We start from the raw sequence: 15,658 nt of genomic DNA, 5'->3' as shown, positions 1-15,658 counted from the left end.
CTGCAGGGTGTAAGGTCTGGCGCTCAGGAGAAAAGAGGCTGGAGAAACACATTTGGGAGTCACCTGAAAGTTTCTTTCTCTCAGAGTCTGTTGTTTTCTCCATAAAATGGGAATAATAGTAGTACCTACTTTTTAAAGTGTATATTAAGGATAAAAATTAATGAAGAGTTTAAGCACAGAAGAGGTATCTAATTCTTGACGACTACTTGTTTTTACACTGACGCTTACTCATTCCACTGTGCTCGTGGCACAGTGACTCCGAGTGTGGTCTCTGCGGTGGACTCGTGGATTCCAGTCCTTACCTCGTTAGCTACCTGGCTGATGCATTCCTCAGTTTTCTTATCTGTAAAGTGGGTAAAACTATAACTATACACAGGGTTATTATGAAAACTAGCTGAGATAATCGAGTATCATTTACTTAGTAACCGCTCAGTAATTTGTCTATTAGCGCAAGAGGCTAGTCTTGAACAAAGAATGCGTTCCTCTTCCGAGGACTCGGTCGCCTTTTCCTTCCTAAGAAGCCCTCCCCACGGGCCCCGCTCCAACAGGAGCTCCCAGAGCGCCTCCCCAAACCCACTCAGTCGCGGCTGCCCTGTCGCAGCTCATAGCGTCATTTCCCGACTTTGGAAGTCTGACTGAACTCCAGCGGGCATGGCGGGTCGGCTTCATTTGTAAGCCCAGTGCCCAGTACCGGACGTTCAGTGAATCCGGGACACAGGCGGAAAGTCGCTCCAGCCCCGGTCAAAAGGCCGGGACTCCACACGCGCTTTAGGTCTTGGAGCGGGACGCGCCGCCCGGCATGTGAGGGCGGGCGGACTACAACTCCCAGCGGTCTGCGCGGCGCGTTGCTCCAATTGTCGGCGCGGCCTCCAGGGGCGAGGCCTATATAAGCCCCCTTCCAAGACACAGACTTCCTTTTCCCTAGCCGGTGTGGTGGCGGCGTCTCTGGACCTGGAGACCCAGGCCTGCTGCAGTTCACGCCCAGCCTCCTCTCCCCCCCGCCGTAGCTTCGCCGCCGCTGGCCCCGCACCCGCCGGGCCTGCCTCCGAGGCTGCGGGATGATGAGAGCGGCTCGGAGCTGCCGGGCCTCCCGGCCCGCTGGGACCAACACCCGGAAGGCCTGGTCGGCCGCATGCGCGGTGAGAGGGGCCGGAGCCTGAGAGGACCGTACCTGCTCCCGCCTCGGCCCGCGCATCGCTGCACCGTAGTGCGACGGGTGAGTGACGCGGGCAGGCGGCCTGGTGCAGGGCAGTCCTGGGTCTGAAGTGGCTTAATTTGCGCGGTGGTGTCCACCAGATCTGAAACTGCCTGTTAAAGCCACGTATTGGGTGACCTTGGGGAAGTGATTTCACCTGTCGTCTGGCTGCACAACACGTTAAGCAATCCATGCAGGTGGATAAAAGGGTAGGGTTTTCTGGGGGCCGCGTTTTAGAGTCCTTTAGGTCCTATTTTGAATCCCAGGTCTGTGGCTTTCTACATTGATTGGCGACCTTAAGTAGATAGCTTAATTGGTCTAAACTTACCGGTAAAACGGATGATAAAATGGTCCTGTGAAGATGAAATGAGGTAAAACTCTGACACATAGTAAAATAAAGTGGTAATTGGGACCTGGTAATAGGATATCTGTTTTCGGCGCCTGACTGGCTCAGTCGGTTGAGCATGCGCCTCTTGATCTCAGGGTCTTGAGTTCCATCCCCATGTTGGGCATAAGCTCAGTCTAAAAAGTACATATAAAAGGATATCTGTTCTCTTTCAGTAGGCTCCATGCCCAGCGTGGAGCCCAGTGCGGGGCTCTGGGTCGAACGCAGGACCATAAGGTCAAGACCTGTTCCGGGATAGAGAGTCTTGACTCTTAACCAACTGAGCCACCCAGGCGCCCCAATGGTATCTGTTCTCTTATTTGGTCTCCAGTATGTTTCAGTCCATGAATTTGTTACGCAATAGTGCACGGGCTTTAGGTGAGTCTAGGGGGCTAGGTGGCATTTGGGAGCGGTCCTGGGACCTAAATTGCCCTGTGGCCCTTATCGAAGCTGCAGCTGCTTCCACATAGCTGCTGTGGTCAAAAAGGAGCCCAGAGTGACAGTTTTCCTTGACGGTCGCCGTTCTGTTTGCTGTAACTGATCTGCAACATTTCAGGAAAAGACAGTTCCTGTTGTACCTGCCATTTCTCAGGTATAGGTGGAGTCCTTTATGACAATTGACAGGTTTCCAGAGGCCAGCAGAAACGTTTTGTTAATGGGGACTTTTTTTTTATTTGGGAGAGAGCAAGCACGAGCGGGGGAAGGGGCAGAGGGAGAAGCAGGCTCCCCACTGAGCAGGGAGCCCGATGCTGGGCTCTATCCCAGGACCGACGCTTCACCGACTGAGCCACCCAGGCGTTCCTGTTAATAGCGTCCTACATAGAGTTGCTAGAAAAAAACTTGGGAGAAGTAAATTGCTGAGACCAAGAACCAGTATGGTGGGGCAGGCCGAGTGGCGTGGACAGGTGTACTGGGAAAATCTATTGGCAAGTGGCACAGATCTCAGCAGTGCTGTGGGTCACTGCCCCAAAAAAGCTTATGGCGTAAGTACCAAAAGCCAGTCACACCTTTGATTATGAAGACCAAAGGAAGGGAACAGTAAGATCATTCAGGACAACTGTTTTCTCATCTCAGCTGTCCCAGATGAAGATTCCAGGATGACTTTGAAGTGGAGCTTTTTGGTGAGGATTCTGGGGTCATGACAGTGATGGAACACAACCACCGTGGGACCTGGTAGGTTTCTGGGAACTACCTGGCGGGTCAGTACAGCATGTTTCCAAGGGCTGTGGCCGGGTGTGGCCACGGGATCTCCAACTGCATGCAAGAGCAACCTGGAGAGACTTTGACAGCACAGGTCAGCATAATACCTGCAGCTGCCACTCGCCTTTCCTATAACAGCCCAGGACCTGGGTCGGAAGCCTTCTGCCCGAGTCCAGGTGTTTTCCATAAACTTCCATGAAGATGGGTGTATTGGATGTATTTCTGGTTTAGAGCTTTCACACTCTTTTCTGCAGGTTGCCCCCAAGTGTTCCTGTCAGTGTCTGCTACCGAAGAGTCTGAGGATACCAGGTTGTTGCTGTGCTTTAGACAAGGTAAAGTTAGATGCTGGAGACAGCCTGACCCTCCGGTTCCCTTTCCCATCGGATCTGAACACTGGTCTTGGTGGTCGTAAAAGGAGGAAAAGGGACACTGAAGCTGGCCTCGTGGTGCTTATAGTCTGTTATATAGACTGGGCTAGTTTCAAACAGGGTTTGAATTCTCTTTGACCTGGTTTCCTCCTCCCCTCTAAAATGGGAGAATCTTAGGCTTAAAGGGAGGATGTATGTGAAGCTCTGGGCAGTTGTAGTGATTGCTGACTTAATGAATGGTTTTCTTGCCTCTTGAGAGTGTCCATTTTGGTGGTGTTTTTTTTTTTTTTTTTAGATCTGTCACCAGTAAAGTTGTCCTTGTCTGTGATTATGGATCTATAGTTGGGTAAGTTGGCTACCTGAAACGTCATAGCTTCCTTGCAGCTTCCAGTAGTGCTTGAGCCTTGTGAACCCTGAGTAGTGTAGTGAATCGATAGAAGGCTAGTCAGGCCTCTGGGAAGTCTTAGCGTTTTCATATGTCATTTACACCTGACCTTCCTTGTATGCCGTATTAGCTGTTCATGGCCAGAAGAGAAAAATGTTTACAGTGTGACTTGAGTCTTAGATTTGCCCATCCTGTTGGAAGGCCAAGAGCATACTGCTAGGAGTAGAAGGTACCAGATGCCAAAGCCCTGCACCTTCGGCAGCAAGGGCCGATTGCTGTGAATGTACAATTGTGGTTTGAGCTTATGCTGACATTTGGGGAAACCTCAAACCTGGGATCTCCCTTTCCTAGGCGTGTGGGAGATGGGTTGGGTAGAAACAAGTGTAGTTCATCTAGTGTGGGACGTTTTTTAGGCTGACTGGTCCAGGATGAAACCTAATCTGAGTGGACATCTATGGATGATAAATGCGGATATGGGACTGAGACCAGCTCTTCAGAAAAAGCCTGGGTGGCAATTAATTGGGGGCATATTAACACATTGGCTTACACTTCCTTTGTAGGACAGAAACACTGGGAAGAGGCAAGCTGAAAGAACAGATTATTTTAGTGGAAAACCATACCTTTGTATTTCTGCTATTGGTGGCACATGGCATAGAAGTGACTAGTAAAAGACTTGAAGTATGTTTGTGTCCGTTTTCTTGTTCCCTGTTACAGTGTCGTCTTCATAAAGATAGGTTGACCTCTACAACTTCCACTATACATAATTTTTCCTCCAAAAAGCCTGAAAATTCAGGCTGAGCCTAATACATGTTCCTTAAAATATCTGAAGGCTTCTTGTGACCTAGACCATTTACCTCAAGTTGCCCCCATTGTCTCATTGCCCGCCCCCTGCCCGCAATTTCCTCTAGCACAAACGAGTAGAGGTGAGCTGCAGATTTTTAGTGTAAATCCAGACTTTCCACATGGGTGCTGGAGAGCATTGTAAGTGGATTCATACCTATCAATCAAATGAAAATAATGTCAAGAAACTGGTGGGCCAGGCACACAGTCACATTAATGTCCCTCAATAAGGGCTTATTGAAGCTAGGCTTGCCCTTGGAGCATGCCCCCAAGTCTTGAGCCCCTTGGTCTAGATTTAGCTGGTTCCATTACAGCCTACCACACACAGCCACCAAACTTAGAAGCAAACTTGTCGGGGTGAAGGGATACTTGAATGGATGATCAACACTGCCCCCCATATGGCATACAACAGGTAACCCATGCACTGTGACCCCAGAGAACCTTAAGGATGCAGTGTCTGTCACCTGAGATGGCCCTCTGGGTTGAATAAATCTTATGATCCACTTTGGTTAATAACCCCAAACTCTCCTTATCTCCAAAAGTGGGTAACATCCCTACCTGGAAAAATTAACTTTTCAAGGACAAGTAGAACCTTGCTCAAGGGCACCGTGGTTGTCAAACTCCGAAGGCTCACGGGCAAAGGAAGGCAGCAATGTTGCAGAAATGGTCATAATCTCAGAAGAGTTGATCACTAAAATCTTACAAAACATTTGCAAAAAGTTAAAAGTTGTTCTAATACTTTGTTAAAAAGGAGTCTCTCCTCTCCATCACACAGTCCTTTTTGGCTGGTCCTCTGTCCCGACTACATCATGGCAGGGATCTCTGAAGAGACTGTGTCCAGGGGCTGCCAGTGACAGTCCATCAAGGCGTCGTACAGCTCCTCGCTCTGCTCCATGAACTCCTTGTTGGCCTCCGTCACATCCAACTGCGGCATGGGGTCTGCAAGAGAAGTCAGGGTGGGTTCAGAGCGCCAGGAGAAGCACCCAGACACTTGGACTCCGTTCCCCACTCCCAGGGCTTCCTGCTTCTGGCAAGTTCCCTGTGCTCTGTGTCAGAGTCCCTCAGGGCCCGCACCGCTGCCTTGCAGGGTTCCTGTAAGGATAAAAGTGGACTCTACTTAGGAAACCTCATACACAGACTCAAATCATGGTGGCTGTTACTCCACCTCTTCTCTAGACTTCATGTGCCCTGGCTGTTCTCGTGTGGTCCTTCCTTCAATTTTGGGTTATGGAAATCTGATCAAAATGACTAAGTCCAGAGCACTATTCTTCAAAGGGAACATAACATAGCAATGAAAATCAGCCTCAACTGCATACAACTTGGTTGGATCTCACAAATGGTGTTAATTTACCATGATGAGCACTGAGTAATGTAGAGAAGTGCTGAATCACTATATTGTACACCTGAAGCTAATGTAACACTGTACGTTAACTATACCAGAATTTTATTTAAAAGAAATGCTGAGTGTTGAATGAAAAAAGCAAGACAGTACATATAGTACAACTGCATTGTGTGAAGCTAAAAAAACTATTATTTAAGGATGGATATCTCTAAAGAGAAGGAAGAAAATAATTACCACAAAAATCAACACCGTAATTTTCCCTAGCAGGGTTGTGGGTTCAAATAAGTAACGCTTAGCCGACTGAGCCACCCAGCCACCCCAAGATTTTTAAAGTAATCTCTATGCCCCACATGGGACTCGAGCTCACAACCCCAAGATCAAGAGTCACATGCTCCACTGTTGAGCCAGCCAGGTGCTCCTAAATTTTACTTTTTTTTAAAGATTGATTTATTTATTTGACAGAGACACAGCGAGAGAGGGAACACAAGCAGGGGGAGTGGGAGAGGGAAAAGCAGGCCTCCCGCTGAGCAGGGAGCCCAATGCGGGGTTTGATCCCAGGACCCTGGGACCATGACCCAAGCCGAAGGCGGATGCTTAACGACTGAGCCACCCAGGCGCCCCTAAATTTTACTTCTTTAAAACGTAACATCTATTCAGAAATGCTTAAAAAAATTGTTTTTCATAGTATTTTCAAACCTTAAAAATCCTTTAAGTATTAATATATTTGAGAAATCATTTGTTTGAAGGTTAGCAATCCCTTCAGTTTTATTTTCCTTTTTCCTGTGTTAAATTCAGTACAAATTATAACAAATGCTTTTAATTAAAAAAAATTAAAAATGGCTATTACTATGTAGCAGATTGGGGTGATTTTCAGTTTTCTTCATAATGTTACTATATTTTCCAAATTTTTTTTTTAATATTTAAATTTTTTTAAAAAAATTTTATTTATTTATTTGACAGAGAGAGACAGCAAGAAAGGAAACACAAGCAGGGGGAGAGGGAGAAGCAGGCTTCCCGTGGAGCAGGGAGCCCGATGCGGGGCTCGATCCCAGGACAATGGGATCACAACCTGAGCCAAAGGCAGATGCTTAACGACTGAGCCACGCAGGCGCCCCTATTTTCCAAATTTTCAATCATACCTATTACTTGAGCATGAGAAAAAAATGTAATTTAAAATATATAGGAAAAAATTAAAATGAGATAAAAAAATGAATTTTACAAACTATCAAACACACACAAGGCATGAGTTTTGCTGGAGACCTACATGTGGGGGTTGAATGTCCCAGGTCTCTCCCCTGCTGCGCTGCTTCCTCTGGGCTCACTGGGGCTGCACGCACGCCTCTGGGGCACACGCTCCCTTCTCACTATAATTATGCATGCACTAGCTCTCTCACTAGAAGGCAGTTTCCTCCAGAGCAGAATCCACCTTGCATTCCTCAGCATCGAGCTAAGGAACAGTGGCACCACAGAGCGGTCGCCTGACAGAGGACAGAGGAATGAGTGAACAAACTTCTTTCTTACCTTCCAACGCGTCATCCCCGACTTCTTCATATGTCTGCCAAGAGACCGAAGAGAGGGTGAGTAGCAGCGTGAACTCCTGGCCCGAGACAAGGCGGCCTTGTTTTTAGCCGAGAGGTCGCTTCGTCTTCCCCCATTTTCTTCTGAAGCCGCAGCCCACTGATGCCATGCCGGAGGCCGAGCTGCGGCCAGGGGCCCAGGGCCTGCGCGCTTACCTGCATGGTGCTCTGCGTGTAGCCGTAGTGGGGGTAGCTGTAGCTGTAGCTGCCTGTGTTCTGGTCGTAGCCCCACTGGGCGTAGTAGTTCTGGTACTGCTGGTAATACTGGTTGTAGCTGTAGCTGTACATCTGACTATACTCCACTGGCTTCACACGGCTCCTTAGTTGAAGAAAGAAGCAAAAATAAACAAATACAGGCAAACATTTCCAAGCGCTTACTACGTGACCAGGGGCTGTTCAAGTGGCTTTATGCAGATTAACTCATTTAATCTCCACACAACCCTATGCAATAAGAATACATTTATTCCTATTTCACAGATGAGGAAACTGAGGTCCAGACAGGTCACCTAATTTGTCCAAAGTCACACAGAGATCCAAACCCTGGCAGTCCGGCTCCAGAGCCAAGGCTTTACAGTCCGTTTTTAACGGCCAGGTTTGGCTCTCTTATCAAATCTTGTCAGTACTGACTTGTCCTCTTCTCAAAATCGGGGCCGGGGTGGGGGGGGGGGACGGACGGACTGTTTTTCTGCCAGCCACAAAGGCTCAGGTGAACATGGCCTGGAAAATGTGGATTTAGGATGATCCAAGAAGCATTTCAAACTACAAAATGTCGAATGCCCTCTTTCCCACACACAAAAAAGAAGTGTTCCAGTAGCCTTACCAACACTACTGTAGTCACAACTACTGTTGGAGTAGCTTCTCAGGATCTGGGCCCATTGTTTTTCAGATACAGGCTCCTATTTTAAGTCCTGCACAACCCTATGACAGAGCTATTAATAATTATTTCCATTATACAGATGAGAATGAGAATCTAAAAGGTCAAGTAACTCACCCAAGGCCACACCTAGGACTGGAGCCAAATTTAACTCCAAGACTCATGCTCTGAACACCAGCCCACTACATACAGCATCTGCCCTGACAGATGCCAGACACCTTGCGAGGCTCCTATATCCTGCACTCACCAATCAGGGCTGAGGCCCAGGTTCAGTGGACAGCTTTGTTCTCCGGCTGGCATGGCTACCCCAGCCACTGCTAACCAAAGACAGAATGTCAAGCTTGCAAGGGATCCACTGCTTTCAAAAATACACAAAACCATGTATGTATGGGTAGGCTTATGAGACAGGCCCGGGGCCTGACCAGCAGTCCTAGATGAGAGCAATCAAAAGAACAACACGGCGATGCGCTTCCAGAGTCCTCATACTCCAAAGAGCCAGACTCACAAGTGCAGCCGAATGTGCGGGAGGCAGAGGCTCACACCACCATGCCACCTGGTTTGTAAGGAGAACCGTAACTGTCATGTGGTGTAGACTGCACCCGTGGCCTCGGGATGGGTGTATTCTATCTCCACAGTGAAGCCAGAGAGGAAACCAAGTCATAAGCAGGAGCTGAACTACCACAGCAAACCCTAAGGAACCACAAATTCTCAAAGTCTGAATGAGCTCTTCACAAGTTCCTTTTGAGTTCAACGTCTGCGTGGTGAGCAGGACTGGGCCAAAGCAGTTAGACAACGCCCCATCTGACTGCCTTAGCATCACCTCCTGACGGGCTGGCTAGATGAAGTCCAATGGCAGAGACTCCCTCTCCCTGCCCAGTACGAGGCTGGACACTGTTACCGTTCTCGTCCAGGACCACCCCGCCATGTTTCCAAGGAGCCTGCCACCCTCCTGGTATGTTCATGGAATTGAAGGCAGTCTCCCTGGCCTGGGTCTGCACATTTCTGTTGTTTCTCCACACTCAGCTCTTGCGGATTAACTCTCAAAGGGACCTCTTAGTGCCCTCAATTCCTGGTGCTTCATGGCACCTCCCTAGATGCAGGCACCAAATTCTGACAACAATGATCAACCGAGAAGTGGAACAGAACACAACCTCCTTGTGGAAAGGACTTTCTTTCTCTTGTTTATAGCTACAACTCCAAAGTCTAGGTCAGGGCCTGGAGAGTTGTAGGGATTCAGTCACTATTGATCGAATAAATGGTAACACATCAGAAACAACCAACACCATCAATATCAGAGGGACCTCAAGACAGAATATACACTTAAGATACCCTACAGCTGTTAAAAAATACTATGATGAGGATTATACAGCTATATGGGAAAGGGAATGTGTATATGAAGAAAACTGGGGGGGGGGAGAATGAGATTATAATTAAAAATAAAGACATAAATCTACCACATGTAAATTGATCCACACAGTGCATCTATATCTACCTATCACTGATATCTATGGAGAAGCTTATAAAAGTCAGAAATCATAATTAGTCATTTTAGGGTAACGAGGAAACTTAAATATTTTCTTTAATGCTTTTATATAGTAGAGTTTATTACTATTTTTTTAAAAATTTATTTATTTGAGAGAGAGATAGCAGGAGAGAGCACAAGCAGGGGGAAGGGCAGAGGGAGAGGGAGAAGCAGGCTTCCCGCTGAGCAGGGAGCCCGACTTGGGGCTCAATCCCAGGATCCTGGGATCATGACCTGAGTGGAAGGCAGACACCTAACCAACTGACCACCCAGGCACCCCTATAGAGTTTAGAACAAATTAACATTTTGGGGGGAAAATCACAGGCTGATCTTCCATGTATTAAACACAGTTAAGCAGCAAAGAACCTCCAAATCTTTTGCTGCCTTGAAAAACCTGGCTATCTGGAAGTTCTGCCCTAAGAATGCAGTCACTCTCCTACGCCTGGCATGGAATTTCTCAACCTCAGCATTACTGACCTGGGGGCAGGGCAGGTAAGTCTGGTGTGGGGGCCGTTCCTGGGCAGCGTAGGATGCTTAGTAGCACTGCTGGACTCCACTCGTTAGATACCCAGAGCACCTCCCCACCCAAGTTGTGACAACCAAAATTATCTCCAGGTGTTGCCAATGTCCCCTGCGGGATAAAACTGTCCCTAGTTGAGAACCACTGCTTTGGCCAAAGGACAGAAGATTCTATGCTGACAGTAGCTGTCTTCTGGGTGAGAAACTTGCTTGGAGCTGTAAGGGAAGAAGGGCTTTCTGCCTGGCATGACAGGTAGGATGGTGATATATGTAATATTCTGTAGTGTTTGGATCTTTAACTCTCAGCCATTCCCATAGCTAAAATTGAGTATACTTTTTTTTCTTCTGCTCAGTTCTTATTAATTCTGTGGGTAAATTTCTAACAGCGATACTACTGGGCAAAGAGCAGGAACATTAAGTATGCAGGACACACCGCTTTCCCAGTACTACTACCAGCAATGTCTGAATGTATCTGCCTTCGCAGGTCGGAGCTCTCCCCCAGCTACAAGCTTCTGGAGGCGCAGGTTATGCTCATTCATCTGCAACGCCCAGCACACAGCCTGGCAAGTAACAGGCTTCCCTGCAGTCTCCCAGCCGGCATGCGGAAGCTCTGATTATTAACAAGCAGATGAGAAGCGTCCAGGTGGGCATCAATCCAGAGGCCCTCTACCTCCCCGCCAGTGCAGGACTCACGCTTTGGGGATTGCCACACTCAGCCGCACTGGTTTAGACCCCAGGCCGACTGCTCCCTGGCACTCGGTCAGAGCTCGCTTCTGTTCCAGTTCATCCGTGAATTTCACAAAACCATAGCCCCTGCAGAAAACAAAAGCATATACCTTATTTAGATCACAAACGTGATGAAGGCGAAGTCGAAGAATGGAAGAGAGGGAGAGTCTCTCCAGCTCTGCAGGAAGGGATGAGAGCCCCATCAGTAGAGGCATGCCATCGAGCGATGTGAAACTCCAGTTCGGCAGGAGCCTGAGGCCGAGGAATCCCCTCCACGCCTTGACTGATGGGGCTCCTTCCCAGTGGCTTCCCTCCCAATCTACTGGAAATCCTGTTACCATGCTCATCATCATGGCAGCGGTGGTGGTAGGAACAGCTGTGGTTCACTGAGCGAACATTTACCCCGTCTGCCCTGTACACCAGGTATCATGTTTAGACAACGGGGCTCAGCAGTCACAAGCAGACAAGGTTCTTGCTCTGCTGGACTCATATATTTTTTTAAGATTTTATTTATTTATTTATTTATTTATTTATTTATTTATTTAAGAGAACAGGTACGTGCGAGAGTGGGGGGGGAGGGGCAGAGGGTGAAGGAGATGAAGGAGGAAAGAATCTCAAGCAGACTCCGCACTGAGCCCAGAGCCCCACGTGGGGCTCGATCTCACGACCCTGAGATCATGACCTGAGCCAAAACCAAGAGTCCGTCAAAAGCAAGTCAGACGCTTAACCGACTGAGCCACCCAGGCGCCCCGGGACTCATATCCTACTTCCGGGATCAACAAATGATAGCTAATATTTCGTGAGCACTTATCTCCCAGGCACTGTGCTGAGCATTTCCCTAGGATTATCTCGTCAAACTGCCCAATGATTAGATAACGGTAGTGTCCCCATTTTACTGAGGAGGAAATCAAGTTCAGAGGGATTCAGTAACTTGCCCAACATCATTGTAGAAGCAGGATTCAAATCCACGTCTTGAGCTTGTAACTCAAACTTGTGCTTGTAACTATCACTCTGATCAAAAATAAGCCTTTCTTGAGGTTTTTCTACCTTTGAAGTAACAATAAATAGGTAAAATGGCAAACACCTACCCAGCATATCCTATTGCTTTATTTATAGCACATCACATAACCGTTAGGTCAGGCCTGTGAGCACACTATTAATTAGCATCTGCTGTACCAATGAGGAAATAATCAGGTGAGAGGTTGGGCCAGTACCCGAGTCAGGATGCACACCACAGTCTGGCTCCAGAGCCCGTGCTCTTCATTCCCATGCTACATGGCCTCGCTCTAACACCCCCATCTTTGAGACAAATGCTGGAACACGGTGGGCATCAGTCACAGGTAAGGCCTTACTTTGACACGCCCGTCTGGTCCAAAACCACCTTGCCTCCCCGACAGGACGGGTAGACTTTGACGAAGAATTCATACAGCATGCCATCATCCACATCTGGGGTGAGGTCCCCCACAAAGAGGGAGTATTCAGGGCTGAGAGGGGAGAACAAGATTCAGAGACAGACACCGAAAGCTTTATTCTAACAAGCTCTTTTGGCCCATTCTAGGTAAACCTCTCCTGGGCCTTCCCGGGGAACAGCACATCTGATGGGTCCTTAGCCAGGTCCTAATTTGTTGCTCCTGGCAGTCCTGGCAGAGAGTTATGGAAGCAGCCCCTGTCCCAAGCGCCTTATCCACTGAACAAAGCCTGTCTGGCTTCAAATATTACAGGAGTGCAGATGGGGGGGCCTGGTCAGAGGTGCTCAAAAGAGAAAACTAGACACTCTGTATTCGCTGGAAATATTTTTTTAAGTAATCTCTACGCCCAATGTGGGGCTCGAACTCATGACCCTAGGATCAAGAGTCGCATGCCCTACCGACTAAGCTAGCCAGGAGGCCCTCACTACATATTTTTAATTCAAATGGTGAAGATGGAGAATGAGAACTGGACCTTATCTCCTAAGACTGAAAGCAGAGCTAAAATGAAATCTGCCAACTTTTAGAACATGGATCAGCAAACTTTTTTTGTAAAAGGCCAGATAGTAAAAATTTTAAGCTTGGTGGGGCACCTATGGTCTCTGTTGCTTTTTCTGTTTTCACAATCCTTTAAAAGTGTAAAAACCATTTTTATTTTTAGCTCACAGGTGATATAAGTCAGGTCACAGTTTGTCAACCTCTGTTCTAGAAAAAATTATTTAACAAAAAATATCAAACAAGCAGACTCATTATTATAGTCTTAGTTCAAGTATGATACATATTCCTTGTTTAAATCAGAATACACAAAAGGACAAAGAAAAATAAAATTACCAGTAACCCAACCACTCGAAGGTAATCACTATGAACACTCTGTTATATACTTTTGTCTTTTTTCTTTGGCTTCTTTGTGTTTTTGTTTGTTTAAGATTTTATTTATTTACTTGTCAGAGAGAAAGAGAGAGAGAAAGTGAGCACAAGCAGGTCGAGTGGCAGGCAGTGGGCGAAGCAGGCTCCCTACTGAGCAAGGACCCTGGGATCATGACCTGAGCCGAACGCAGACACTTAATCAACTGAGCCATCCAGATATCCCTTTTTTCTTCTTTTTGAAAGTAGGCTCCACCCCCAGCGTGGAGCCCAGTGTGGGGCCCAAACTCACAACCATGAGATCATGAACTGAGCTGAGATCAAGAGCTGGACGCTTAACCGACTGAGCCACCCAGGCACACCTGGCTTTCCTTTTTGAATTTACAAAACTTGGGTATGACTCCCTTGTTTTGTTTCTAGCATTTTTCACTTTTAACTTATCACCAACTTCTTGACCTGTCCTCATCTGCTGCAAAATGACTTACAAATGGATACATAGAAAAACAAACAAACAAAAAAAAACAAATGGATACATAGTATTCCAATTAATGAACATATTGTCATTTAAGCTACTTCTCTATTATTAGGTTATTTGGGTTTTTCCCCAATTTCACCCATTATATGTAATATTTCAACAAACACTTTTGAAGCTAATCTTTGCATACATCCATGTATAAATTCTGAAGTAGAATTACAGGGTCAGTGGGTACAAATCTTTTTAAAGCTCTTGATACATTGTTTTAAAGCTTTTGAAGGGCACCCTGAAACAATGAATTTATGTCACTACAACAGGTCAATTCTTACTGAATAAAACTTCAATACTGCAGGTACTAACAGGGTGGAAGGCTAGAGGCAGCACCAAACACAGAGAAGACATGGGTCTTGACAAGAAGCACACTGGGCAGGTCCACCAGCAGGGGAGGGGAGGGAGTCATCCTTCAGGAGGAAGGCAGAGTGGACCAAACTGGGCTCCCCAACCTCTTTGGTGGTGACCAGCACAGTGACACATCTTGTCTCTAGACATTTCCTGGGCCTTGAAGCTACCCTGGGGCTACCCTGCACTTACCTGTTATCTGGTTGTTTCCCATAAGTGGCATAGTTCAGTTTAAAACGTTTTGCCTAGAAATTTAAAAACAAACAAACTAAAACAGGGAAAGGTGTTTCAAGAGTCAAACAATATTTGAAAAAAACTGAAATAAATTACCTTGGCCAAAACATCTCCCCCTCTCTAAGCCTCAGCTTTCTCTCCTGTATAAAGTGAGGGGGTTGCACGGATGACCGCTAAGGGCACTGCCAGCTCCGTGGTTCTATGAGCCCAGGTGTGCCAGTTTGGTGCGGCTGTAAGCTAAGTAACTGTGGGAAGAGCAGAATGTAACTCTCTTGAAATGTGTCCTCACTGCTGCCTCCCTTCATGGAAGACTTGCAACTCTAGACCTCTTGCCTGATTGAGAAACTAGAACAGGCTGGCAGCAGTGCAGAGTGCAAAGGGCATGGATTTTGGAGGCAACCAATCTTCCGCTGGCGTCCCGCCTCTGCTAGTTACTACCTGCGCTGCCTCGGACAAGTTACGCCACCTCCCTGAGCTTCGGTTTCCTGGGCTGCCAAAGATAACGATGCCTACTGTGCAGGGTTGTTATAGGGTTCAACAGAGTAAGTATACAGTAGGGATTCAATGAATGATAGTTATCGATGACAATAAAAATGGGAACATCATCATTATCCAAGTGTCCTTACAGGTGTGGCTCCTGGCAGGGGTTTCCCATTAATTTTATGCAAACACTTCTCGGCTGTGGCCAAATCTGCAAATTCTACAAAACAGTAGCCAGCTGGGATTCTGGAAAGAAAGCAAACAAGAGAAAGAGAATGGTTAAAGATGGGATTCCCAGATGAGACTGAACCCTGGCCTGAGGGGAGGGAAAAATGTTTTTCTAATCAGAGCTCATCCTATTTTTGTTCCCTGACATATTCCAGTTCAGAACTTACAAACCTGAATATAAGGGTTGTCCATCTGGGCCAGTCCAGACTCCTCTGATAAACACTTATTTATGTACTGTACCACCTTTGAAGTACTTTTGCCAAAAATATTTAAGATTTATTTATTTGAGGGGCGCCTGGGTGGCTCAGCCGTTGGGCGTCTGCCTTCAGCTCGGGTCATGATCCCGGGGTCCTGGGATCGAGCCCCGCACCGGGCTCCCTGCTTGGCGGGGAGTCTGCTTCTCCCTCTCCCACTCCCCCTGCTTGTGTTCCCGATTTTATTTATTTATTTGACAGTAAGAGAGAGAGCGAGAGAGGGAACACAAGCAGGGGGAGGAGCAGAGAGAGGGGGAGGAGCAGAGAGGGGGAGGGGCAGAGGGGGAGGAGCAGAGAGAGGGGGAGGAGCAGAGAGAGGGGGAGG

General features: G+C 47.3%; 1 protein-coding gene, 1 long non-coding RNA gene and 4 other non-coding genes across 8 annotated transcripts in view; 5 read left to right on the top strand and 1 right to left on the bottom strand.

Annotated features, from left to right (window-relative positions):
• The first annotated feature begins 932 nt into the window (after positions 1 to 932).
• Positions 933 to 4,209, top strand: LOC110574824. The gene is made up of 5 exons (XR_002479988.2): positions 933 to 1,216; positions 2,655 to 2,753; positions 3,035 to 3,112; positions 3,444 to 3,494; positions 4,094 to 4,209. It is a non-coding gene; the product is annotated as an uncharacterized LOC110574824 (long non-coding RNA).
• Positions 2,014 to 2,148, top strand: LOC123324752. The gene has a single exon (XR_006540018.1). It is a non-coding gene; the product is annotated as a small nucleolar RNA SNORA16B/SNORA16A family (small nucleolar RNA).
• LOC123324765 lies at positions 2,787 to 2,917 on the top strand. Its single transcript, XR_006540031.1, has one exon. It is a non-coding gene; the product is annotated as a small nucleolar RNA SNORA44 (small nucleolar RNA).
• LOC123324769 lies at positions 3,140 to 3,270 on the top strand. Its single transcript, XR_006540034.1, has one exon. It is a non-coding gene; the product is annotated as a small nucleolar RNA SNORA61 (small nucleolar RNA).
• On the top strand, positions 3,951 to 4,024 carry LOC123324783. The gene has a single exon (XR_006540048.1). It is a non-coding gene; the product is annotated as a small nucleolar RNA SNORD99 (small nucleolar RNA).
• A 142-nt stretch (positions 4,210 to 4,351) lies between the features above and the next one.
• LOC110574822 (tRNA selenocysteine 1 associated protein 1) overlaps positions 4,352 to 15,658 on the bottom strand; it is a 16,293-nt gene continuing 4,986 nt past the window's right edge. Inside the window, exons 3-10 of one of the 3 annotated variants that reach the window (XR_002479987.2) lie at positions 14,998 to 15,097; positions 14,330 to 14,382; positions 12,286 to 12,417; positions 10,901 to 11,020; positions 7,449 to 7,611; positions 7,237 to 7,270; positions 4,932 to 5,312; positions 4,352 to 4,530 (exon numbers count right to left, since the gene is read on the bottom strand). Coding sequence is in view for 2 of the 3 variants with exons in the window: in XM_021683621.1 (XP_021539296.1) it covers positions 5,176 to 5,312; positions 7,237 to 7,270; positions 7,449 to 7,611; positions 10,901 to 11,020; positions 12,286 to 12,417; positions 14,330 to 14,382; positions 14,998 to 15,097 (739 nt within the window). In the remaining variant the exon portion in view is untranslated. Of the gene's footprint in view, positions 5,313 to 7,236; positions 7,271 to 7,448; positions 7,612 to 10,900; positions 11,021 to 12,285; positions 12,418 to 14,329; positions 14,383 to 14,997; positions 15,098 to 15,658 lie in introns of all 3 variants that reach the window. The other 2 variants (XM_021683621.1, XM_021683622.2) reach the window with 2 other exon arrangements.

The sequence above is a fragment of the Neomonachus schauinslandi genome, chromosome 4, assembly GCF_002201575.2.
Source record: "Neomonachus schauinslandi chromosome 4, ASM220157v2, whole genome shotgun sequence".
NCBI classification, from domain to species: Eukaryota; Metazoa; Chordata; class Mammalia; order Carnivora; family Phocidae; genus Neomonachus; species Neomonachus schauinslandi.
This window is presented reverse-complemented; position numbering and strand designations above follow the sequence as displayed.